Here is a 26,682-nt window from a genome sequence, read left to right on the forward strand (position 1 = left end):
GAACATGCGGTGTTTGGTTTTCTGTTCTTGCGGTAGTTGGCTGAGAATGATGGTTTCCAGCTGCATCCATGTCCCTACAAAGGACACAAACTCATCCTTTTTTATGGCTGCATAATATTCCATGGTGTATATGTGCCATATTTTCTTAATCCAGTCTGTCACTGATGGACATTTGGGTTGATTCCAAGTCTTTGCTATTGTAAATAGTGCTGCAATAAACATACGTGTGCATGTGTTTTTATAGCAGCATGATTTATTTAAAAAAATTAATTCAAGATAGATTAGAGACTTAAATGTTAGACCTAATACCATAAAAACCCTAGAAGAAAACCTAGGTAATACCATTCAGGACATAGGCATGGGCAAGGCCTTCATGTCTAAAACACCAAAAGCAACGACAACAAAAGCCAAAATTGACAAATGGGATCTAATTAAACTAAAGAGCTTCTGCACAGCAAAAGAAACTACCATCAGAGTGAACAGGCAACCTACAGGATGGGAGAAAATTGTTGCAATCTACTCATCTGACATAGGGCTAAAGTCCAGAACCTACAAAGAACTCAAACAAATTTACAAGAAAAAAACAAACAACCCCATCAAAAAGTGGGCAAAGGATATGAACAGACACTTTTCAAAAGAAGACATTCATACAGCCAACAGACACATGAAAAAATGCTCATCATCACTGACCATCAGAGAAATGCAAATCAAAACCACAATGAGATACCATCTCACACCAGTTACAATGTCAATCATTCAAAAATCAGGAAACGACAGGTGCTGGAGAGGATGTGGAGAAGTAGGAACACTTTTACACTGTTGGTGGGACTGTAAACTAGTTCAACCATTGTGGAAAACAGTGTGGCGATTCCTCAAGGATCTAGAACTAGAAATACCATTTGACCCAGCCATCCCATTACTGGGTAGATTCTTAGATTCTTGAAGACAGAAACTATACCTTATTGCTGTTATTTTCCAGGTTATGTTAGAGTGCATGGCTTGGAGTAGTAATTTAGCAATTATGTGATTAATTTTTATCAATTGACTGCCAAAATCAAAAGCAAATAACATATTGACCTTTTTATAATATGAGCTTCCAGGAAGAAACGTGAAGATAGATCATTAGGAGACTGAAAGATTTCTGAAGTGTTTTCAGTGTCTTGCAAATGCATGTTCTTTTGCTCCCCTTGTTCAATCAGCACATCTATTTTCAATCCTCATTTCCCATTAACGATTGGACCAGGCACCCTCATTAGACATTTTAAAAACTAGACCTTGCATATAGCCTTCTTCAAGATTAGCATCTTCCTCAAAGTCTTCTTACTCTGGGCCCTTTTTTTGTTTTGTTTTTAATACTTGCCCCTTTCTGGTACAAATATTTGCTAGCTTATTTCTCTTCTTTTTAAATATGGTCTGGGACACTGATATTTTAATTGTTACTGTTGTTTACCAATATAAACATGATTCTGTGTTTGAGAAAAAGATAAGCATTCAATTTGGTTATTGGGTTTTGCATTTTCTGGTATACTGCCTTGGTAAATTTGCAGAGTCTTTAGTTGGCCTCATCAATTTCTACATGTTTCCACTGTCGTAGTCACATAGATCATGCACTTATGCTAAATGCCCGTCTCCTTTGCAATCGAAACTCTCTTGATTGCACACTAGGCTTTATTTTAAGCAACCCTTTCATTTAGTCATTCTTATACACTTGAGGCAGAAAGTTGGAAATATTTGTATTCATCTCCTGCAGAATGATATTTGTGCTGTGACGTCACTCTAACTCTGTACTGGCATCATTTGTACAGAAAATTATTATTAATCCATAGTGCATCTGAACTATAATGCTTCACGGTTTGGCATTTTGAAAGGTGTTTCCTTTGAATATTTTTTTCATGTCTACTTCCTAAGAAGCCATTATGCACTCTTAAAAATTTCTAGGATGATGATTATTTTTCATTCTAACCAATTTTACTTAATTGTGTCTATTCTATTTTTCAATTTATGTATGTTATTTGTTTATACACATTCATTTGTGGTAGAGGTTGGCATAATGCTAAGATCATTTGTTAGGATACTACGTGAATTATCATAGTTTGATGATCATGGTTGAGTTAGCTTTTTCTTTTTCTTTTTTTGAATTGACTTTTTTTTTATTATACTTTAAGTTCTAGGGTACGTGTGCACAGCGTGCAGGTTTGTTACATATGTATACATGTGCCATGTTGGTGTGCTGCACCCATTAACTCATCATTTACATTAGGTATATCTCCTAATGCTATCCCTCCCCCCTCCCCCTTCCCAACAATAGCACCTGTTGTGTGATGTTCCCCTTCCTGTGTCCAAGTGTTCTCATTGTTCAGTTCCCACCTATGAGTGAGAACATGCGGTGTTTGGTTTTCTGTTCTTGCGATAGATTGCTGAGAATGATGGTTTCCAGCTGCATCCATGTCCCTACAAAGGACATGAACTCATCTTTTTTTATGGCTGCATAGTATTCCATGGTGTATATGTGCCACATTTTCTTAATCCAGTCTGTCACTGATGGACATTTGGGTTGGTTCTGAGTCTTTGCTATTGTGAATAGTGCCGCAAGAAACATACGTGTGCATGTGTCTTTATAGCAGCATGATTTATAATCCTTTGGGTATATACCCAGTAATGGGATGGCTGGGTCAAATGGTATTTCTAGTTCTAGATCCTTGAGGAATCACCACACTGTTTTCCACAATGGTTGAACTAGTTTATAGTCCCACCAACAGTGTAAAAGTGTTCCTATTTCTCCACATCCTCTCCAGCACCTGTTGTTTCCTGAATTTTTAATGATCGCCATTCTAACTGGTGTGAGATGGTATCTTATGAGTTAGCTTTTTCTTATAGTGAACACAATCCCACAACCAGGCTGTGCCTGTAATTTAGTCGACCTTTACCTGGGTATATAAAAGTGGCTTAAACTAGGAGATGGCAAGAAAAAATGGATTAGTACTTTGTTGTTGCTGACATAAAGTAGATGTTAATAACCACTAGCTTATAATTTCAAAAGGTAAAATTATTACGGGAGAACAAATAGAACAATGAAACTCTAATGTTGACCCCAAAACAATAAATTTAACTGCTTTTACAATAAATAGAATTAGTAGTATAAATAGCAAGTCTTGCATGTTGTTTGATTAATGAGAGAACATGTTTTCATACCTTTGAGAAGAAAATACTGAATCGTTGATGGAAACTTGAAAAAAGTGTTTCAGCTGCTACAATCATTTATGAAAAGCTTTTAAGTTACACTAATGAAAAGAATGTATAGCAACAAATATTGAAAAATTATGACACTAAAAATACAATCGCTGACATTTGAATATAGTTAATTAGGGGAAAGCAGAAGTCTGAAATTAAGGAAAAGCAAAAATTGTTATACTCTTTTTTTTTTTTTTTGAGATGGAGTCTCACTCTGTCACCAGACTGGATGCAGTGGCACGATCTCAACTCACCGCAACCTCCAACTCCCTGGTTTAAGCTATTCTCCCACCTCAGCCGCCCAAGTAGCTGGGATTACAGGCACACACTACCATGCCCAGCTAATTTTTATATTTTTTGTAGAGATGGGGTTTCACCATATTGGCCAGGATGGTCTCAATCTCTTGACCTCGTGATCCGTCTGCCTCGGCCTCCGAAATTGCTGGGATTACAGGCATGAGCCACCGCTCCCCGTCTTACACTCTATTTTTTAGATGTTTGAGGCAATGACTAATACGCATTTTTATTCATTCATTAATAAATATCAAGTGCCATCATCCTATATATCATCTCATTTGCAAAGCAGTTTTCACATATGCTTCTCTTTATAGTAATGTCCTTTGAGGGTTGATGGCAACTAAGGAGCTTTGTCAATTAAATATTCCTAAATGTGGTAGGAATCTGCAAAGTAAATGCAAACGTTTATTTCCCTTTCTCTTGTTAAAAATGAATTATAAAGGCCCAGCATGTCTTCTTGTAGTAGAGCGATGGAGGAATTACTCAGAAAGTATTATCAGTGCTCATATGTCACCTTGAATTCTGAGCATCCTATTTAGCACTCTAGGATGAAAATATGCCATACTATCATAGCACATTCTATAGAAAACCATGCATAAATAGAAGACAACATAAATAGAATAGTGAAAAGCAATAATTTTGAAAGCTATATCATTTTTTTACTTACAAAGTGAACTTTTTTATAAGTTGAAACAGCAAGCAAATAAAATTAGCCATTGAAGATTCAAAACTAAGAGTCAACAGGAGTTGCTGTCTGTAATTATTTATGTTTTGTTGGAGATATAAGAAATCTCAAAGCTTGGCCCTGCTTCAAAGGAAAGAACATTGGCTAGGTAGGATAGAGGTAGGGGGTAGTCGTGGAACTGTTAAGGAAACATTTATGTGAAAATACACTTACGATGTTTTAATAAAAGCTAAAGGATATACAGTGTGCTGGATTTTGTGTGCAAAACTTTCATTTTGTTCCAGTTAAATACTGAGTTCTAATGTTCAGAAGTGAGAAATTTAGTGGCAAATCCAAAAAGAGAAGAAAAGAAAACAAACAGACTTCTCTTCATTCTGAAGTACCAAGGGCAACCACCCAAGTGGTAGAAGATCTTCGGCACCATATGTGCTGCTCTTCCTATGGGGATGACATTTTAAACTTAACTGAAATGACTGGGAGCATCTGAATTCTGCCAGATTCTTTTCACTTCATCTCAACATGGGATGGCTCTTCTCAGTAGAATGTGTTCTTGGAAGAATCCACACTTCCTGCAAAAAGGAGGCTTATCATGGCCAGTGTCCTTTCATGTCATGTAGTTCACATCACTGAACACAACTCAGGGTCACAGATCAAGGTCAAAACGTAGAGATGGCAACGTGAGGCATATTTGAGGGTCTGCATCTGGGCACCAATTTCCCTATCTCCCCGTCACACATCTTCTTTCTGTCTCAAGGGTACCAAAGGATTATTTGTTGCTTTTAAACCTTCCTATTTGCTCCCACACTGAATAGAGATTACAGTCCCCCTCCAGCCCTTTAAAAGTCCAACACACCAAGCTTTGCCATGTGTGAGCAATCTACAGGCACTATTAGCCCCGCTTGAGTAGCTCTTGATAACACTCTCTAGGAAGTCAATTAAAGATGTCAGGAGGTGGGCTGGACTGCTTTTCTTTTACTAACAGGCATTCAGAGAGTGGAAGATGGAACTGTCAGAAACAGGTGATTTTGGGTTGTCAAGAGACGAAGGCTTCTGATTTGTTTTGTCTTTCCCCCTCATTATTTCAACTTCTTTCTTTTTGTGATCTCTTTTAGTTTTTAGCCAGCAATAGCTATATAATACGGAGGACAAAGCACCTAGTGTAATAAATGACAATAGCATTTGCTTAGTGTAAGTTTAAAATATAAAGAGAGATAAAGTCTTAGAAATTTGAGTGTAGTGAAAATTTGTGTTAAGGAGTTATTTTTTGTGTTAAAATGCCTGTTTATTTTTTATTTTTTATTTTTTTTGAGAAGGAGTCTCGCTCTGTCACCCAGGCTGGAGTGCAGTGGCCAGATCTCAGCTCACTGCAAACTCCGCCTCCTGGGTTTACGCCATTCTCCTGCCTCAGCCTCCCGAGTAGCTGGGACTACAGGCGCCCGCCACCTCGCCCGGCTAGTTTTTTGTATTTTTTTAGTAGAGACGGGGTTTCACCGTGTTAGCCAGGATGGTCTCGATCTCCTGACCTCGTGATCCGCCCGCCTCGGCCTCCCAAAGTGCTGGGATTACAGGCTTGAGCCACCGCGCCCGGCCTAAAATGCCTGTTTATAAATACAAGTTAAATGGCTGTTCACTAAGAACTGGTCATAAAATTTGATAAGTATTATATTAGAGTAATTCTCTGCACTTGCTTCCCATACAACAGGGATCACTTTCTTTTGCTACAAATCTTGACCCTTTTATTTTATGTGCTTTCACTGAGAAAGACTATCCAAAGAAGTAAATGACTAGACTTTATTCTAAATTACCATGAAGCAAAGTGTCACAACTATTTATCTAAGCTAATGAATGTAAGTGTTTAAACCAGATTATTCTGTCATCCTAAGTATTATTTTGTTCAGTCAAAATAGTATTTGTTAAATATTATATTAATTTACTATTTGTTAAATTAATGTAATAATACAGAAATAAGCATTTTACTGTATTTGAGCTACAACCTAGTTATACATTTATATACTAATCAGGAGAATTATCACTGTGGGCAAATATATACTTTATAAGAGACTATATATAACTTTAAATATCTCTATTTGATTATTCAAAACCATTATAATGCCAGGTGTGTGCTAAATGCCAAAAAATTCTTTCACTTAATCCTTATTGCCACCTTAGATAAGAGGCACCGTTATCCCCATTTCACAGATGAAGAAGCGAAACGTTAGAGAGGGTAAATAACTTGCTCCAAATGGCATAGCTGTTAAGCAACAATACCAGGACTCAAACCAAAGGCTTTCAATCACCAGAACATGTGATTATAACCTCCAGAGAGCAAAGAATAGCTGAAGACGCAGGATTCTGTTGGTACCTGCAATTGTCGAAAATATAACCTGTAAGAATTATGTGACTCTGAGAAGTAAGCTGTCTCCAAGATGGTAACATACAGTTTTGAATGTTTCAATAACAGTGAGTGAGGAGAGAGAAAAGATTGAGGCTGACTAGAAAGTTTGTGTTTGCTGGAAGAAGAGGCTGGCTTAAATTTTTCTTAAAAAGTGAAAACCAATCCTGAGGGTTTCCGCATAGCCATTAGGAAAAGCTGCTGTAGTTCATTACACAGAAGAGGAATGTAACACTGATCAGCAATTCACTCACCATCACCTTTTGTTCTCCAGTTTTTTAATGAAAAAAAGGAAACTGTACAGAATCAAGCTCGTGTTAGGGATTTATTCAAAGAAGCCAGTGTCATCATGAATTTTGAAGTAAAAATAGATTTAGCCTAATGTTCAAAATCACCATCTCACAGCATGGCATAATAACTGATTATAATGAAGACCTTAGTTACTAAGCTAAATTATTTTTAGTATACTTCGATTATTAGGTTAAGAAATTGTAAAATATGCCTATTACATCTGATTTCATCACAATATTTTTAAAGTATAAGATCTAGAATTAAAAAATGATCTATTTTCAAATCCTGGCCACATTTGTTATCTAGATGAACTTGACATCTTGGAACCTCTGTCTTTTCATTTATAAAGCTGCCAACCTTAAAGGGTCATTGTGAGTATTCAATTGACCTTATAGACAAGAGATCTTAACCATTTAATAGACACTGTTTTATTCCACCCCACTAGACAACTGCAGTATTTTAAAATAAACATTCAGAACATGATTTTTAAAAGGTTATGGATGTGATAAGAAGTGATACAAGCTTCTGACATTTTTTCTGACCATTTGAATACATGAAATTTAGGAGTTAGTGTTTACCTTTGAAAATAAGAAACTACTAGCGTTTCACAGATCATTCAATGAGGATTACATTCCTTACTAAAACAAGAGAGAAGCAGCTACCCACATATTGAGTAAACTCAACAATTAGACGAATATAAGGAACGTTCTACTAAAGATGCACGTGTAATCATTAACTATATCCAGTTTAATAATGACAAGAATTGAAATTCGTTATTCATCTGCTTATTCAATAAACACTTATTGTGCCCCTACTGTGTGCTAAGGATACCATTCTAGACTCTGGAAATACAACAGCAAGCAAAATGAGCTTGGTTCCTGCCTTCATGGAGCTCGCTTGCATTTTATTAAAAGCAGATGGATACTGAATACAAACAAGAATAATTTTACACAGCACTATGTGATATTCAGGGGAGAAAGCAGAGGAATATGATATGTGTGATCTTGCTGCTTCTTTAGTTTGGATAGTCCTAACAGGGAGAGTGAAGAAGTGATATGTAAACTGAGATTGGACTAAAAGAAGAGGAGAGGCGTAGGAAGTCATGGGGAGAATAACAGTTCACAGGCCAACTAAGTAATGTAGAAACAAGACCCAAGGAAATAACTGGCCCTGCTAGAAGAAGAAAAAGGCCAGCATGGCTGGGAAAGAAGGGAGCAGAAGAGGTAGATACTATGAGATGAGAGGTCATATCTCTTGAACCTCGTAGGCCAGGATAAGAATTTGCATGTTTTTCTACATGTCAGGGGGGCGGTGTGTGTGTGTGTGTGGGGGGAGTCCTTTGGAGAATTTTATGTAAAAAGATGCCAAGGTTTATTTTTATAATTTTAAAGAGGTTCCTCTGTCTGCTGCAGGAAGAATTGACTGTAGGATGGACAGGAGTAAGAGTAAGATTGTTGAGTTGGCTGCTCTATACTCTGAGAGATGTTGGTGGCTCAGACAAAATGACAGGAGTGGACGTGAAGAAAATCAGGTGGATTCTGAATAAGTTTCAGTCATTGGACATTCCTAATGGTCGGGATGGTGTGAGTGTGTTCATGGTGACAGAAATGGAGGAGCAATAATAATTCCTTGAGCAATTCATAGCAGATGATACCATGTACAAAGACAGGGAAGACTGAGGAAATCAAGACTTGTATGGCAGAAATCATGAATTCCGTTTTGGTAATGCTGAGTTACTCTTAGACGTTCGAGGCACTGTCTAGCAGGCAGGTGGATACGAGACTGAGGGTAGCTCAGGCTGGAGGCATATATTTTGGGATCATCAGCATGGAGGCAGAACCAGCAGGGGTTCACTCAGAAGGATGTGTGGCTGGGACACTCCATTTTGAGTACATTTTTTAAGGGCAAGAAGTCTTTGGCAAAGTAGATGGATGAGTAATGGCTAGTTGGAAGGAAATTAGGAAAAATATTCCAGAAGACACGGTAAAAAGCACACATTTAAATTAGATACATTTTAATGCAATGCTTTCAAGGTAATGATTTCATTATGCAGGAATTGAGGGGGGAATAAAAAAAAGTAGGAATTTTCCACATATTAACCCTTAGCAAATATATATCTAGCACTTGTTGTAGATAAGGTACAATGGGAGAGAAACATGGAGTTTTTATATCTGCATTGGAGATAACAGCTAATTGCTAATTTCCCATTTTTTTCCATGGCCGTCTGACTCTTCAGTCTTATAAGGTATTGATATATTATGTAGTAAAGGAAATTAATCACAATATTTTATTAAGCCATCCACTGTTGTATGGAAGTCTTATTTGACCAAATATTTTAAATATTGAAAAGAAAATGATGGCTATATTAGTATACTTTTGTATTGTTTTAAATGATTTTCAATTGCTAATAACCACCATCTCTCATATGACTTTTTTTATAATTGAAAAAACAACAACAACTGGGACTCTGTGGTAAAAAAAATATATATATATATGTTTTTAGAATATGCAATTTAATTATTGGTCTGCTTAATATTTGAGATTTATTGAAAATATAGAGTGAACCTTTTTATTATGCAAATTTATTCAGTTCTAAAAATAACTACATGATAATAAAACATTCTTTTTTTCATTACATCATCTACAGTAATGAAGCTGTTACCTCTCAGTATGCATTTTAATGAATTTTAACTAACATTTTAATGAGCCAACATTATTATAGACCCAAGGATTAGACAAAATTGAATTTACTGGTATTGAGGAAAGTTCACCAAAAGTTAATTATACTCTTTAAAGATGGAATATAATAATTTTATGATAAACCATCAAGTATCATCCTATATGAAAAACTGTGCTAATGGTTAAATAACATTACATTTATGCTGTACATAGATATATTCTGCATCACACTTTAAAAAAATAACGTTATTTTGGTTTTTGTATATTCAATCTGTATGAAATATAAAAGGCATAGCATAGCAAAGAAAAATAATATTTTTATAATATTAGATTTTTCAAAAAATATTTTTTAAGGAAATCTCTGTGAAGAATTGTTATATTATAAGTTTTTATTTTTTTTTTTATTTATTTATTTATTTTTTTTTTTTTTTTTTTTTTGAGACGGAGTCTCGCTCTGTCGCCCAGGCTGGAGTGCAGTGGCCAGATCTCAGCTCACTGCAAGCTCCGCCTCCCGGGTTCACGCCATTCTCCTGCCTCAGCCTCCCGAGTAGCTGGGACTACAGGCGCCCGCCAGGTCGCCCGGCTAGTTTTTTTTTTTTGTATTTTTAGTAGAGACGGGGTTTCACCGTGTGAGCCAGGATGGTCTTGATCTCCTGACCTCGTGATCCGCCCGTCTCGGCCTCCCAAAGTGCTGGGATTACAGGCTTGAGCCACCGCGCCCGGCCAAGTTTTTATTTTTTTAAAGGAGGAATCATGTATAATTTTCTTGATTTACTTTTTTTTTTTTTTTTTCTGAGACGGAGTCTTACTCTGTTGCCAGGCTGGAGTGCAGTGGCACTATCTTGGCTCACTGCAATCCCCTCCTCCTGAGTTCAAGCCATTCTCCTGCACCAGCCTCCCGAGTATCTAGGATTACAGGCCCGTGCCACCACACCCAGCTAATTTTCATATTTTTAGTAGAGATGGGGTTTCACTATGTTGGCCGGGATGGTCTCCATCTACTGACCTCAGATGATCCGCCCGCCTCGGCCTCCCAAAGTGCTGGGATTACAGGTGTGAGCCACCATACCTGGCCTGATTTATTTACGTGAAATAGATTTATGAACTCACAACTTATAATTTGAGAGAGAAAAATAACTTTTCATAAAATTGATAATTTTTGGTAATAGTTGATATTTTGGCTTCTATAGAAGATGTATTAACAACTATAAGCCACTCTCAAGTAAACCACAGTTAGTAATACTTGTTCCTTCCTTTAGAGCCTCCTCACTCTTTATTCAGTATTCTACTGAGGCACTGAAGGGACTTAAGTCTCAAATCAAAAGGTTGTCATCGAATTTGTCTTTATGTCTCTTGTGCCTAGTTCATAGTAGTTAATGTTAAATGAAAAGAAAGTTCTTTTTCAATAGTAAAGTTTGTGAATTCTTAGTCTATCTTTGAAAAAAAAACTCTTTAGTTGAATTGTGTATTTTGATCGGGCTTAAGTTAAGGGCATGCTTACCAGCATCCTACAGATATTTTATTGACATTTACATTTCAAAGCACCTAATTGTAGAAAATTGCCATTTGTGTCACTGAATGACTCTTCTAAGAAACTACGTTTCTGTACTCTCTTCGCAACTCTTTGTGTTAAATCCAGCTGGGAAAGATAGTATAATTTGAAAACACTCTCCGTCAATATACTTTTTCTTTATGCATTGAATTTATACATTGGTAAACATACGTATTAATAAGTAATTAAGACATTTACAGGGTTTTAAAGAAGTATAAAGTAGATGCAGGGAAGTCTTCCTCCCTTATTCTTTATTTTCCAGTATTTTTTTTCCTGCAAATGCATTTGTTATTATTAGTTTCTTGTGTGTTCTTTCAGAGACTGTTTTATGTGCAAGCACATTCCAGCATGTTTCTTTTCCTTTTCTAATTAATTAAAGCATACAATGCATATTTCAAACCCAGCTCTGAAACTCGCTGCTCCAGAAAGACTTATTAGGGAAAGAGTTTCCTCCATTTTACCTTATGGAATTTTAAGTGTGCTTGTCCCCAATAACTCATACTTTTAGTTTTCAGTTGGTGGGTTTTGAGTTAGGCATGGTCACTTTCCTAAATCTCTGTGGTACCATGAGTGGAACATCTTTCACTGAACTATCTTGTGCTCCTAAAGTGTGCTGCGTGGAGATGGCAACAAAAATGCAGCACATACTTGAGTTTAAAAAGTGGATGATTGAAAAAATGGACACAAAAATACTTCTGTGACCTCACAGAGGTAGTCTGAGTTTAAAAAGTGGACGATTGAAAAATAAAACTCTTCCGTGACCTCACAGAGGTAGTCTCAACAACTAGAGCTGGTTGAAAAGTGAAAAATAAATATCTGAGTTTGTTATCAATTTAACAGAGCAAAATTAAAGGTCACATTAAAATCAACTTTTAAAAATGAACTAGGTAAAACTTACTGGGCAAAATGTATACTTTTTGATTGGGAAGAACCATGGATATTAGTACTGTGTAACATAAAATAGTACCTCTAAATATGTTTGCTTTTAGAATTATATATAAATTCCTACTCCTTTAATACTTATTCATAGCGATGATCACTGTTAGCAATTGCGAAGTAATTGATTGACCCCTAAGACATTAAGGTCTGAAAAATGTTACATATGGGACAGGGTTATTGAAGATTATTATTATTGTTGTTGTTGTTATTATTACTTTTCTCGAGACAGAGTCTCACTCTGTTGCCCAGGCTGGAGTGCAGTGGTATAATCATGGTCCACTGCAGCCTTGACCACCTGGGCTCAAGCGATCCTCCCACCTCAGCCTTCAAAGTAACTGTGACTATAGGCGTACACGACTACGTCTGGCTAATTTTTGTATTTTTGGTGGAGATGGGATTTCACCATGTTGCCCAAAATGGTCTCGAACTCCTGAGCTCGAACCGCCATCTCATGGCCTGTCAAAGTGCTGGGATTATAGGCGTGAGCCACCATGCCTGACCTCTTGAAGATCATTAACTATTGGACAGTCAAAGGAATTAAAAATTGACAGCCGTGAAACTCATTTAAGATCAGATTCAAAAGTAAGATTCGAAGTCTTTCTTGTTTACTACACTACGTCTAATTCCTAATGACAGTAACTCTTTAGGAACGACTTCCTTTACTTTTCATTGAACTTTACAAAGATCACTTGTGTAGGCTTCATAACAAACCAAAGATAAAGGCTTTTTTTAAACCTTCATTTTACAGATGAAAAAGCGGAAGCTAAAATGGCTGAAGGACCTGTAATAATTTAATAATAAAAGTAGATAATCATCTGGATAATAAAAGTAGCAGAACGGAGACAATCCAGGCCATGTGACTGAGCCCATTATCTTTCCCACAGTGCTGTGCTGCCTTCCTGCCAAACAGTAGCAGCTCCAGAAACACTTGTTAAATGGGAGTTCCAAGTCCCTAAGAGAAGCTGGCATATGGTGGAGGAGATTTAGAGTGCATTCCAGAAATAGAGAACAAACTGTGTTTAGGCCCTAAAAAAGAAAAGAGCATATTACCTTTCAGGACCTGAAGAAAGGCCTGAGGAAGTGCGGGTTGAGTATTATGGTTGAGGGGACAAAGAAGAGGCTGTAGACATTATTTTAGAGAATAGACCACATGGAGTTACGGGGGAGGAAGGGAACTATTCAGCCTGAATTTCCTGGAACTGTCCCGGAACAGTTATTAATAGTACTTCCTTTGGATTTCAAAGGTGTTCGTCTGGAAGGTGAAAAAGAAAGTTATCCAATTCTTAGGTAATGTTGAAGATTTTTTTTAAATTTCAGAATGAATGAATGAATGCATTTCCTCCTTTACTGCTTGGGATATTAGAAGGAAAATGAAAAGTCTTTTAGTCCATATTTCATACCTGTCACTTTTATCAACTGAGAGCAGCTTCAGTGATTGGTTCTTCAGTGATATATTGAAGCCATTTGTCATAAGGCCCTCACCCTCTAAAGCAAAGGTCTTTCCTTTAAGTAAATATGGGGAAAATATGTCAAGGGCAGTATTAAACATGTGCATTAGAAATTACTCAATCTGTATATAACATTTGATTATTTACTATCCAGTAATTTACTTCAAAAATTATCCCATTTGCCAACTTCAGACTTTGTTGTTGTTGTTGCTGACATTTTAGACAACGTGACCTACATTCACAACAGCCATAATTTGTTCATCAAGAGTACCAAGAAAACAAGGTTCTAATTTTACTGTTTGTAGACAGTTTTTAGAGGAAGTAAGGTTAATGTGGTGCGTGAAAAAGGCCAAAAAGAGATTAAGGCAGTTTGTGAGTTTTAGTAATATGGCATAATAAATTGCCTTGATTAAGTCAAAATAATGGAGGTTTAGTAGACTTTCTGGTAAATCTTATTTATCAAGTTTGGTATCATCCCAGGGAGAGAATCTAAAACCATCTCATGCAGCTAAGTAAGTAGTAACTACAATGTAGAGAGTTGCTTCCTCTCCACACAGAAGGGAATGGCTATGATTGTTTTTTATCTCCAAGCATTCTGAGAGTGAAAGTGTAGTAAGTCCTCAGGCTAGGAGAAACAGGGTAGCCCAGGGAATAGATACAGAGCTAGAGACTCAGAAGGCAGTACTATTTATTTTCTTATTGTTGAGCACATACTCTATGGATGGCCAAGGTGGCTCCAGTGTGTATCAGAGGAAAGGAAGGATTTCATTGAAAACTCTACTTTTTTTTTTTTTTTTTTTTTTTTTTTTTTTTTTTTTTTTTTTGAGGCGGAGTCTCGCTCTGTCCTCCAGGCTGGAGTGCACTGGCCGGATCTGGACTCACTGCAAGCTCCCCTTCCCGGGTTTACGCCATTCTCCCGCCTCAGCCTCCCGAGTAGCTGGGACTACAGGCGCCCGCCACCTCGCCCGGCTAGTTTTTTGTACTTTTTAGTAGCGACGGGGTTTCACCGTGTTAGCCAGGATGGTCTCGATCTCCTGACCTCGTGATCCGCCCGTCTCGGCCTCCCAAAGTGCTGGGATTACAGGCTTGAGCCACCGCACCCGGCCTGAAAACTCTACTTAAGACGGCTTCTTTCCAGTTTCACCTAAGATGTGAAAGTTTCATTAAAGCATCCATGAATTTTAAAATGTTTAAATACTTTTGAGTAAAACACATATTATTAATTCTCTTCGTGAGAACTCAGTATTACTTATATCTTAAAAAGATACTCAGTATTTGTTGTTTGATATCAGTTTGTCTTTAGGAATATAAGAAATCGTGCTTTTCATAAGTAAAGAAAAATCTTCAAGCACATTGTTCTCCAATCACTGTCAGTGGTGTAATATGAGTTTTCTGAGGTAATTTAAATTTGGTATTTGGGACATTTGCATTTATAAAAAGTACTTGGATATGCTCCTTGCTTCCTCTTCTGCTGAACTGTCAGAAGATGGCGATGCTTTTGAAGATTTATGGTAGATGGGTAATGAGATTGCTGAATGTTAACTACTGTATTCGGAATTCATTTAGTAGCAAAAGAAAAGAAGGTTGCTGGGTTTGGGATAGAGTAGAGAAGTGATAGAGCTATTTTTAATCAGCAAATTTAAAAATCAATATGATACTTTCTGAATTAGGATACATTTCAAGCCTCTTGTCATATAGCAATCAAGTAGAACATTTCCTAAAGAATATAGGATGCCAAATTGGATCTAATTCAGCAGAATTCGTGATGGTGTAATGCCCATATTTTGTGATGTGGACATATCAAATTTTAATATTGGAAGACTAAGACCAAAAAATCCACAAGCATGTGGAATATGTTTTTTAAATTTAAAATTCTAATATAATCTATGCAGTTAGGCTTTGGTTATGTACCAGTGCAAAAGAGGAACATACACCATGTACTCTCAAACTGCTCATTTTTAAGTTTATGGATTATGATGTGATCCATGTGAACCCCCCATCTAGGACCTCCAACGGTTATGGTTACAAAATGTGTTGTTAAAATAGCTAAAACGATGGAAAGGGTGAAATTAGCAGAATGAAGTTGTGAGCCCATAGATATAATTATATTTCTACTCTATTCAGAGATGTGTTGAGTTTCAGGTAGAGGGGAAAAAAAGATAAAGCACAGTAGTGTTGAAGTAACTGGCAAAGAAGGTTGACCTTGACCTTCTTTTCCTTTCAACCCTCATTTCATCAGCAGGGGTGAGATTACTTTGAGACCCTGCCAATAGGTAATAAATAACACATAAATTCCAGGACACCCTTGCACTGTAGGGTGCCCTAATGTGTAATAATCCTTAGACTATTGAGTTTATAACTCATGACATCTGGCAGTTACTTGGCGTTGTAATTCATGTTGATCATGCACATCAGAATACACGACGGTAGAGAACTATCGGAGCAATAACACGTTGATTCCAGGAGAGGCTAGAATGACAAAAGATGCTGCTGAAGCTGGGTACCTCTGTGAACTGTGCAGTGGAATGCTGTGAAAGCTAGCATCTTCAGATAAGGGCTGACAAGGTGGGAGGAGAGCAGCGATCTGTTGGGATCCAGCATAATGCAGCACATTAATAGGTACTGGATAACACTCTTTATTTCCTTTATGCAAATGGACAACTATAGCAGTAAGTCAGGAATGAAGTTTGGATTTAAATACACACTTAGATATATTTTAATTTAAATGTACGTGTAAACAAATGTATCGAATTCAAGTTTTGTATAAGTATACACGACTGAGATTTAATACTTTAATTTTTGTTTTCTTTGGTCTAATGGTAAGGTAAGGGCTAAATGGGGAGGGAATGCAGAGAGCTGGAGAAAAATGAGAAGCAGCAGGAAAATAAGGCAGGCATTCTACAGAGCACCTGTAACACGCCTACTGGGTGCCTAGCAGCCTAAGTACTTTGTCTGAAGACATGAGCTAGGCCCATGGGACACGAACCAGACTGAAAAGCTAGAAGCAGACAGATGGTTATTTGTAATCATCCTGTAAATGTAAATTCTTTAAAGCTGGTGGGCTTGCTGGCTCTATCATCTATCTGTCTCTCTGTCTCTCTATCTCTCTATCTATCCCCAAACCCAGATCTAAGAAAAGTAGGGGGCCGTATTATAAGCTTGAAACAATCTGGTGTTTCCCCTTGTTATCATCTTAAAAAACACTAATGAAAAACACTAAGCTAGCCTGTGTAGTTCTTCATTTTGAATTGACTGTATTGTATCTTCTTATGCCCAAAGTTATAAGCATTGCTTCGAACAAGCCAAGACAGTTTTGTCCGACTGGGCAGGTACTGAAAGGCCGTTGCTCATGGAGCAGAACAGAGCATTTTGGGGGCATGGTGAGATGGCTTTTGTTCTGCAGCTGAGGAAGGCATTGCCTTGCACATGTTTAGGTTAGTACTAGCATTTCTAGAAACCATCCTCCTCGCATGCTGTGTTTGGACACAATCTCTAACTTGATCTGGTTTCTTTGAGCTTTCTGTGATTTTGGAGACAGCAGTGCCATGTGAACAATTCTGTGGGCGATGGCTCTTTAAGGGAGAAAGAAGAGGAACTGATTAAACATTAATTAGCTTCAATCCACAGCTTCCTCATAAGCTAATGGGTGGGCTCTGCACATCCCTGTCAAATATCACATGCCAGGCTTTGCCAAAAATAGGACTTCCAAGTGTTGAAGCCGTGCCAACTGCTGGCTTTTTAACTGCAAACCAAAGGAAGTGATTGCCAGAGACAGGCCTAGAGTCTGCCGTGGTCAGATGTCACCAGTTTGCAGTGCCACATGTGATCCAAGAGTTTGTGAATGATCTCAGCATTTGGTCCCCGAGGAGAACATATGCATTACAGAGGTTATGGATACCAATTACAGACAGCACAATGTTTCCATGCAGTTTCTAAGAATCCTTCAGCAAGTCCTAAACATTAATGGAAAACATTAAGGAAGACTTGGCACTCTTAGCAGGACTTCAGACTATCTTGTGGGTGAGGACAGAACACGGCTAAAAAAAGGATTCAAGAATAAAGACTTGGCTAAGAAACTCGAAGCTGGCCATTCCTCCTGTGTGAATTATGCTTGTGTTTGTGTGTTTTATTCCCTGCAGAATACTAGACTTCACAAAATGCTGTGACTTGAAAATGAACAAGTCACAGGGCATTCTTGTTTATTCAACATGCTCAGTTCATACCGCTGGTTTATCTGGATCATTTGCTCAGTGAATGTGCCCGTACACAGAATCTCGTTGGAGGTGGGGGTGAGAGCGTCTCGTTTCGGTGGTGTCAGCATGCTACAGGATGCCAGAGTGTCAGCTTGCACAGCGGCCCCCGGATGTCTCCCCACTGAGCTCTTTCTTTCCCATTCCCCTTCTGTGCAGAAGAAACCACTTATGACTTATGCCCGCATGTTCAGATGTTATTGTCTATCTGACTGGTGGCTAGCCCATCCTGACCATATTTTGTCCAGTTGTACCAAATGTAATAAAGTAGTCTCTTGTGAATAACAATCGTTATTCAGTTGTTTCATCATTAAAGCTTCAGAAAAATACAAGATTATTATGCTGTGTCAGTGGGGAGCTTCTGGTTGAAAAGGGAAACTTACACTGGCTTAAATATAAAAGGAAACATATCTAGAAAGTCCAGAGCTAGCACAGTTTTCAGAATTAATTTGTCCAGCCATGTCCTTAAAAACCCAGATTTTTTTTACACTCTGTTCATAGTTCCAGTTTCATCCTGAGGCTCGAGCTCCCCATGGGTTCAAAGCATGGCTGCCACCTACAGCCATATAGTCCAGGAAGAGATAGGGTGCTTTCTTCATGTGCAGAGTGGAAGTTCTGAGCTGCTTGCTGGCTGGGGTGACATCCAGTCATTCCCTGTGGTAACTGGTGGCGGTGGTGGTGGTGTCTGTGGTGTTGGTAGGGCTGGGGGAATAATCTGTGCTGGTTTTATGAATGGCCATCACTTTTTTTTCCTCTTAATCCATTGTAATAATTTACTGTAATTTGTGCTACCAGTTTTTCTGGCTGACATAAATCTGTTTTATTCTTTGAGTCGTTGATTTCTGACCTTCTTGAACTATCTGGCTTTTATGTTACAGATACATGAGCATGTAGGTAGGCAAGCCAAGGATTCTATTTCTCAATTCAAACAACTCAAACTGTTCTTCATAAATGACATTTTAAAATCAAATTAAAACATTGTGGTCTATTTTATGTAATAAAAAAGGGCTGCAATACACATCTCAAAGAGGAGCACATCAATTCAATCAACCAATCAACAATATTTGGTTAACTTTTCTGATACCCTTCAACTTGAGAGCTCTTTGGAGGGTTACCCAGTCCAGTTAAGTAGATAAGGAAAGACTTCAGATGAGTGAGTCCAAAGCTGACACGGAATGAAGAGTATGTATTCCAGAAAGGCATAGGCAAAAGTAAGAGAACAAAGGGACAGCTAGGAGTGACTTTCAGGCAGAAAGCCCATCATATGCCAACGTCCAATGATAATTAAGTGTTCCTTCACATCCCTAGGGCATGGAGGTTACAGAAATGTCCCTGATGAGCCTGGAGACATATGCAGGGACCTGATTCCAAACAACATTTGAAATCATATTAAGGGGAGAATTGTATCTTGAGAGCCATTAAAAAGTGTTAAAAAGGGAATTGACATGATCACATTCGCATTTTAGCTAACTCATAATAGCTACAATGGAAAGTTTAAAGGAGAAATCAGAGAAAAAGGTCAAATCGGATATTCTTACAGTAATTCATGGAACAGATAAGGGCATTCTGAACTAGGGCAGTGGAGAGAGGATAAATAGACCCAGATGATACTGCAAATCAGTGCAGCATGATGACTGTAAATTCTAGTGTCAGACACACTGGGTTCAAACCCTGTACTTAACTAACACAATAGATGAGGCTCCAATGACCTATTCTATATCCATAACACAGTCTTTGGCATATAGTATGTACTCACTAAATTTTGGCTATTATCGTAGAACAAGTTATTTTAAAAATAGATTAAAAGCATCATTATAGGTGCCTGTTAATTTTTAAAAGCAAGTTTAAAAAATTCTTACTGAAAATCGGCACATAATTATATATATTATATGTATGGATAGGTAAAGGCTCCTGAGTATACTTCTATTTATCATAATTTACTGAAAGTGTATCACAAACTAAAATGTATGTCCCATAAGGAACTGCTTGAGACTAGAGGTCAGTCTTCTGAGAAGTCTGGATGTCATTGTGCCACGTAGCTCCAGCAGTTCTGACACATACACAGAGACAAAATCTTCCTGCAAGAAAACCTTGTGTTCAGTGTTGTTTGGGTTGCCTGTGGTTTTCAACTGCTGTTGGCCATACCTTTCATTACAATTTTTTCTTAGATTATCTTTCGTGCAATATTTAGTTGGTTGTAGATAGTATTCTTTATTCAATGATGTGTGCCAGTTCTTTTATCAGTAACATTTTAGGCTTTACCCTTCTAATAACTTATTTGGGGTCATGTGCACATTGTGGTTTAGAAATATATCTTTCAGAAGTCCATTAATTATACAATCTCACCTCATTGTCATTACTAATTTGTTTTAATAAATTAAGATGGAAATGACTATGTAGTGATTTGCCTAGACCGAGGTTTAAAAAAAAATTCTAAGAACTATTGATTTAAGACAAAACAGACAGGGTTTGGGATGGGAAAGAATATGGGATTATAAGGAAGCAGGAGTCAAAGATATAAGCTCTAAGATCACAGCTGGACATAAAACTTTTTAAAGGCACTCTGTTAGTTACCTATTGCTTCGTAACAAATTGCTGCAAAATTCAGTGGTGACTTGAGTCCTCAAGGGTGTTTGGACTGAGTGCCTTGGTTTCTTGCCAACCGTTGGCTGGAAGGTGACTTCAGATCCTTGCCAAACAGGCCTCTCCATTCTGCAACATGGCACCCTGCATGATCAGAGGAAGTATATGGAGGAGAGTAAGAGAGGAATTCAGACTTTCCCTCTAAAGATTCAATAACTTAGTCTGCTGAAATACACGGACAATAGACATATTAACAGGAGAAAAAGGCTACATGTTTACTATGCACACATGTGCATAGAAGCCACACAAAATATGAGACTGAAAGAAAGGTCAAATACTTGAAGCTTAATTATTCTCTTCACAGAGGAGAAAGAAGTGGGAGATACAGGCAATTTTAGAAGAATAAGTGATTTTTTGAGGAGATGAATGGGTCTGAAGAACAAAAGGTGGCCTGGGACAAAGGTTCCCTGGGCTCTGGATGCAGTGTCAACTCTGGTCTTTCTTCCTGCAGTATGCACCAGTCTTCCCTGGTTAATGAGATATCTGAAAAAGGAATTCCAATAATTGAATATTTTCTGGAGGACAGGATCTTTAGGTAGACAGGGGACCGTTAGAGAAAGCTCTTTCTTCTATTTGCTATTCACTGGGTGCTCTTAGTTTAAAGTCTAAAGTGGCATATTTTGGGGTGTCATTTTCTAAGCCCCAATGAGAGACAGGAGAGCTAAAACATGCAAGTCACAATCTTTTATAACTTGATCTTGGAAGTGGCATCCTATCACTTTGTAACATTCTGTTCAGCAAAGGTAAATCACTAGGTCGGGTTCATGCTGAAGGGGAGGGGATACACAAAGGGAATAAATAACAGAAGGGAGTGACCATTGGAGGAAGAGCAAGGGCCTGCCACAGGCACTTGTCATTCATGACATTCTTGTTAATGGATTTGTTAACCAAGTCATAGGAGAGTGTTGAGCACATTATGACATTCAATATATACTTGCAGAATTTTAATTTGTCAAAAATCTCTATGTCATAGATGTGAACTATATTGTATCAAGTACTCTAGTAATTTAGAATGTTCCAGTTTTCCAAAATAATTTCCTAAGTCATGGTGCCTCCCTTTTTATGTGAAAAACAGGCAAACATAATTCAGGTTATATTATGATTAGCTAAGTGAACTATTTATATGTGTTTTCCAGCTCACGTATGGAAATGAATATTTGGGTTCTAGCCATTTACATATCCCCCCCACTCCACTCCATAGAGATTTGAAACCCTGTATTCTATCTTAGATCTGCAAGCAAGTTCTATATTAAAATGTACCTACTGTATCCTTTTTCTTTTTAAATGAAATTTTAAAAATTGTATTTTTATTTGACAAGCAATCGTATGTCTTATATATTTACTGGGTACAATGTACACCTGTTAGAAAAGCTACTATCTGAAAGATGAAAGATAAATATTGGTAAGGGTGTTGAGAAAAGCAGACCCTTGTATAGTTCGTTGGAGCTCAGAAACTGATACCCTGAAATATGTCCCTAAAGCAGTGTCTGGGGTAATATCCGAGGTTCGTTGCCTCGTGCCAAGGAAATCAAGGACACGGACACACAAGGAGCGAGTTAAGAACAGAAGTTTAATAGGCAAAGGAGAAACGCTGCCTTGTGCAGAGGGAGGGGTTCGGAGCCTACCTCCCAGTGTGCGACCAGAGGCGGCTGGTTTTACAGATGAGCTTGAGGATGCCATGTCTGATTCCACGGGGTTTAAAGGATAGGGTGGGACAGGTGTGTCATTTACATAGCGTGTGAAGAAGTTGGCCACCCCACCTTAACCTTTTATTATGCGGGTGAGTTCTCTACCTGGCTGGCACCATGTTGCCTGCTTTTTTACTGCACCTGTGGTGACAAAAAAAAAAAAAAAAAAAAAAAAAAAGCAGAAGGCGGAGCCTCTGTGTTGAACAGACTTGGCTTCCAGGTATCCCTTTGTGTTGGCACAGCTGCCAGCATTCACCGTGCAAGCTTCTAGCTTGCTTCTCTATGTCTGCAGCTCGATTTTACAGGCTGCTCTTTGTTAGAAATTATTTGGGGCTGTTTTTTGTTGAAAGGGAAGCCTCGCTGAGGACTTGTTTGCCCTCACTATCTGCCTACATAATTTCTAGCTCCTGTAGCAGCACTTGGACATGCTGAACTGAACAGGAAGCCTCAAGATCTCTCTGACCTTCCTTCCTCCAAACCCCCATCTCTCAGTCCTCTGTGTCTCTCAAAGCACAGGATGAAGCCATTCTCCCAAGTTTCTTACCTGCCTAAAGTCCGCACCTACCAAAGAAGACAACCATTACCTCTGGCCCCTTCCCTGAATGTTCATGAACTCCAGAGATATTGCAGGAAGGAAGACTGAAGTTGGACAGCAAGCCTGGGCAAACTTTCGTCAAAAACCATCGTCCCTTTGTGAGCTGAAAAGACTTTGTCCCAGGCTATTGTATGTTCTTTAAGCTTACTGAATCCGCCTAAAAAGTATATATACGTCCTCATCTCCGTTTCCCCTAAGAAACAGAGTATATAAGCATTGGTATACCGTAGCGATATTAGGCAATTACTCTGTGATTCTCCTCAGGGCACGCTAATACATTTATAAACCTTTGCTCCAAGTAATCTGCTTTTTGTGAGTTGATTTTTCAGTGAAACATCAGAGGGCAAAGGGGAGGCTTTCCCTTGGCCCCTACAACTTGCTATAAATGTAAATTAACACAGCCATTATGGAAACAGTATATCGTTTTTCTTTAAAATGTAAGGTACTGCTACCCTCTCATCGGATTTCTTTCTCTTCATCATATTTAAAGCCGTTATGGAGAATTAGGGTAACACGCACAGTGGTATGTGCTCTTCTTTTGACATACTTATCAAGCCACACTTGAAAATAGAGTTTTCAGTTCTTTCCAGGGTAGAGGATTTAGGGGGAATACACACACACACACACACACACACACACACACACACACACACACACACACATTTACAATTTGAAATTGCTTTGCTATTTTCTACATTTACAAGACCATTTCAGTTCTCTTCATCCAACACGTGGGAATACTTCACCATGGCTAACACTTTCTTGTCTTTATCGGCTCTGATAAAGAGCACAGGGCAAAACCCAAGGCAGAAATTAATAATTAGCACAAAAATGGGAAGTGAGAGATGTTATTTTACTTTTCTTACATTTATGAATGTACCTACAGACCCCAGAAACATATAAACAAATATCAGAATATACATATCTTCCTTCAAAATTTGAGAAGAGCAAAAATGATTTTACTCCTTTTTCTAAAAATAAGTTCTAGGCTTGCTGTGCTGGAACCTGCTGAAAGGCATGTTGTTCACCTGAAAGAGAAGAAACAATATCCTGAAGACTTAGGGTGAAATAAATGATATCACCCAACACAAACGGATATACTGAGTGCTATACAAACCCCAAAGAGCATATTACAAGTTGAGGAGGGTACAGTATCAATTATATCATTATCTCACCCTACCCTCTGGCTGAATAGTCTGAAAGCCTAAAATTACAGCTGATGTTAGATTTCTTGGCTTCATTTGCAAATTGGAGTCATTTTCCCCCTTTTTGTTGAATGTCATAAACACATGTTTTACTGTTAAAGAGTAGCAGTCCTTTTAGTTTGTTATGATGTTTTTCTTCTTTTTGTCCCTCATGTCAAAGGGCCTTTAAAAAAAAAATGGATTGTAGCAAATTGGTGTAACATTGTATTTCTGAATGATTTGCAATGGTCTTGTGCTTAGGCTTTTTGGCATACCATTTTTTAGGAGACCAGATCTGGAGAAGGCCCTTCAACTGGCCAGATGTGCCATTTTGGAACAGATTGAGGGCCTGCCAAAACACCATTTGTTGCCAGTACCGGATATTGTAGGGGTGCTCATCACCCTGTTACCATATTTTTGCACTTCTTAACATTGCATAAATAGGCAGCTGTTCTGTATTTAGAATATAAATGAGTCACCAGCTTGCTCTCCCTGGAGGATTTACCTGCAAGAGGGAACCACAGTGTTAACCCCTTCTCATCAGTTGCATGAATGTCACATTTAAATACACGCTTTCCTCAGCCCATTTGGAAGCAAATCCTTATGCATATAAATCACACCTTTCTTGCCAGTTCGACAAGGGGGCCAAAAATACGCAGTTCACAGTGCTAAAATGGAACACATTTCTTTAGCAGTGAAAGCAATAAATTAATCAGCTTATAAACTGAGAGTGAACAATTTGTGCTGAATTATTTCTTACTGCTCCTTCAGTAAGAGGCAAGGTTCTCTAATCTCATAAAGGGCCATGACTTCATTAAGTTGGAAAACCATGTTAAAGGATGTGTTGCAAGAGACGAGAAAAGAAAAACCCTAGAAGTCACTGAGTTGTCTCTCTGGAGCTCTTTTAAGGACAGGGAGTTTTATTTATTTGGAGAATGACAATTAACCTACAGACTTGGCACAACAAAGAAGCAGAGTGCTGAAGTGGGTCTCATTATAGGACACGGAAGGCAGTTGGTTTGACCTAATCCCCACTCGCAGCACGTGATTTACATACCAGGCTACCACAAGCTGCCTAATGTTGATTTCAAACAGCTCGATGTGTGCGGGTGTCTGTGTGTGTGTGCGTGTGCGCGTGTGTGTGTAGGTTCATTTTACCTTGAGGTACTTTGGAACCAAACATGTCAGTGTTGGAATGTCCAAGCACAGAAACAGTGAAGCTGGTCAGGAAAAGCCGAGGCAGTTGTAGTATATGGTACATTTGCTGATCTCAACTACTTTTTGGAATGTTTACCCTAAAATTGACGTAGCTCAGATTTACCACATAAACACGGTCCTCTAGGGCTGAGCCATCTCTCCAGGCTTTTCATCTTGTCAGGAGCAGAGAAGCACAAGTAGATAGATAGGTGACATTTGGAGAGGCAGGCATGCCAGATTTCCGTTGGTTACAGCGGAGGCCCAACCTGCTGTTCTCCTTAATGAAAGGAAGGAAATTTCAGACAGGCAAAACTGCTATAAGGGATATCTCTGCCCTGAATGTCACGCTGCCCAGATGTCACTCGGCAGGTGGAGTTGCAGAGAGAATGAAAATGTAGCCCTGCGTATGTGGGTGCTAGTGCGCTGCAAGGGTGAACTATGAGTCTGTCTTCTGAAGTGTAATGAAAACAATGTGGATCTTGTTCATGTCATGAGAAAGGACTTTCTCAAAGAATTCTCACCCCACTTTCCCTCACAGACCATTAGGCTTGCGGGCTCACAAACCACATGCATATATATATATATATATACACACACACACACACACACACACACACACACATGAGTTTCTATGTAGAAAATAGAATCATACTAATGAAGCGTTCTGCACCTTGCTTTTTAAATCAATCACACAACTGTACATGAATATTTCTCATTTTTTTGACTTATTTCATTTTTAAAATTGAATTTTTGACCAAGGTGCATGATCATTTAGTCAGCCATTCTCCTGTTGATGATCATTTATGTTGGCTCTAGAATATTTTAAGGCAGATGTAGCCATGTTCTCAGTAAAAATCCAGGCAATTTTTACTAGAACAAGGTAAACCAAGACTTGAAGTGACCTTGTACAACAGAAAGCTTTAGTTACCGTCGCTGAGTTTTCTTTTCCTGTAATTATGTTTCCTCAGTGTTACGAGACGACTTCCGACAAAACCCCACAGATGTTGTAGTGGCAGCTGGAGAGCCTGCGATCTTGGAGTGCCAGCCTCCCCGGGGACACCCAGAACCCACCATCTACTGGAAAAAAGACAAAGTTCGAATTGATGACAAGGAAGAAAGAATAAGCGTGAGTGAAATTAAAATCATGGCCCAGAGAGGCTGAGTTTTCAGTCTCAAAATACAAAAGAGATGTATTTTATCCTTTAACTGATTATTAATACAATTGGTTTTGAATGTTAATTACAATTTATACTGCCTTGAAAAGATTTAAAAACATTTGGATGAGACTATAAGAGACAAAAATTATGTAAATCCATGTACATGAAATATTAATAATTGCACCAATCTGAATTGTATCTTTACCCTGCAATATTTGGCTCTTTTATTTTAAACGGAGTCTCGCTCTGTCGCCCAGGCCAGAGTGCAGTGGTGCGATCTCCCTCACCCCAACCTCTGCCTCCTGGTTTCAAGTGATTCTCTTGCCTCAGCTTCCCAAGTAGCTGGGACTACAGGTGGGCACCTCCACGCCCTGCTAATTTTTGTGTTTTTTGTACAGACGGGGTTTCATCATGTTGGCCTGGATGTTCTCCATCTCTTGACCTCATGATCCAC

The 26,682-nt window shown here is 38.4% G+C and overlaps 1 protein-coding gene across 1 annotated transcript in view; it reads left to right on the top strand.

Annotated features, from left to right (window-relative positions):
* ROBO2 (roundabout guidance receptor 2) overlaps window positions 1-26,682 on the top strand; it is a 615,454-nt gene that overhangs the window by 414,948 nt on the left and 173,824 nt on the right. The window contains exon 3 of the mRNA XM_030939677.1: window positions 26,040-26,197. Within this exon, the coding sequence (XP_030795537.1) occupies window positions 26,040-26,197 (158 nt within the window). The remainder of the gene's footprint in view (window positions 1-26,039; window positions 26,198-26,682) is intronic.

The sequence above is a fragment of the Rhinopithecus roxellana genome, chromosome 1 (assembly GCF_007565055.1).
Source record: "Rhinopithecus roxellana isolate Shanxi Qingling chromosome 1, ASM756505v1, whole genome shotgun sequence".
NCBI classification, from domain to species: Eukaryota; Metazoa; Chordata; class Mammalia; order Primates; family Cercopithecidae; genus Rhinopithecus; species Rhinopithecus roxellana.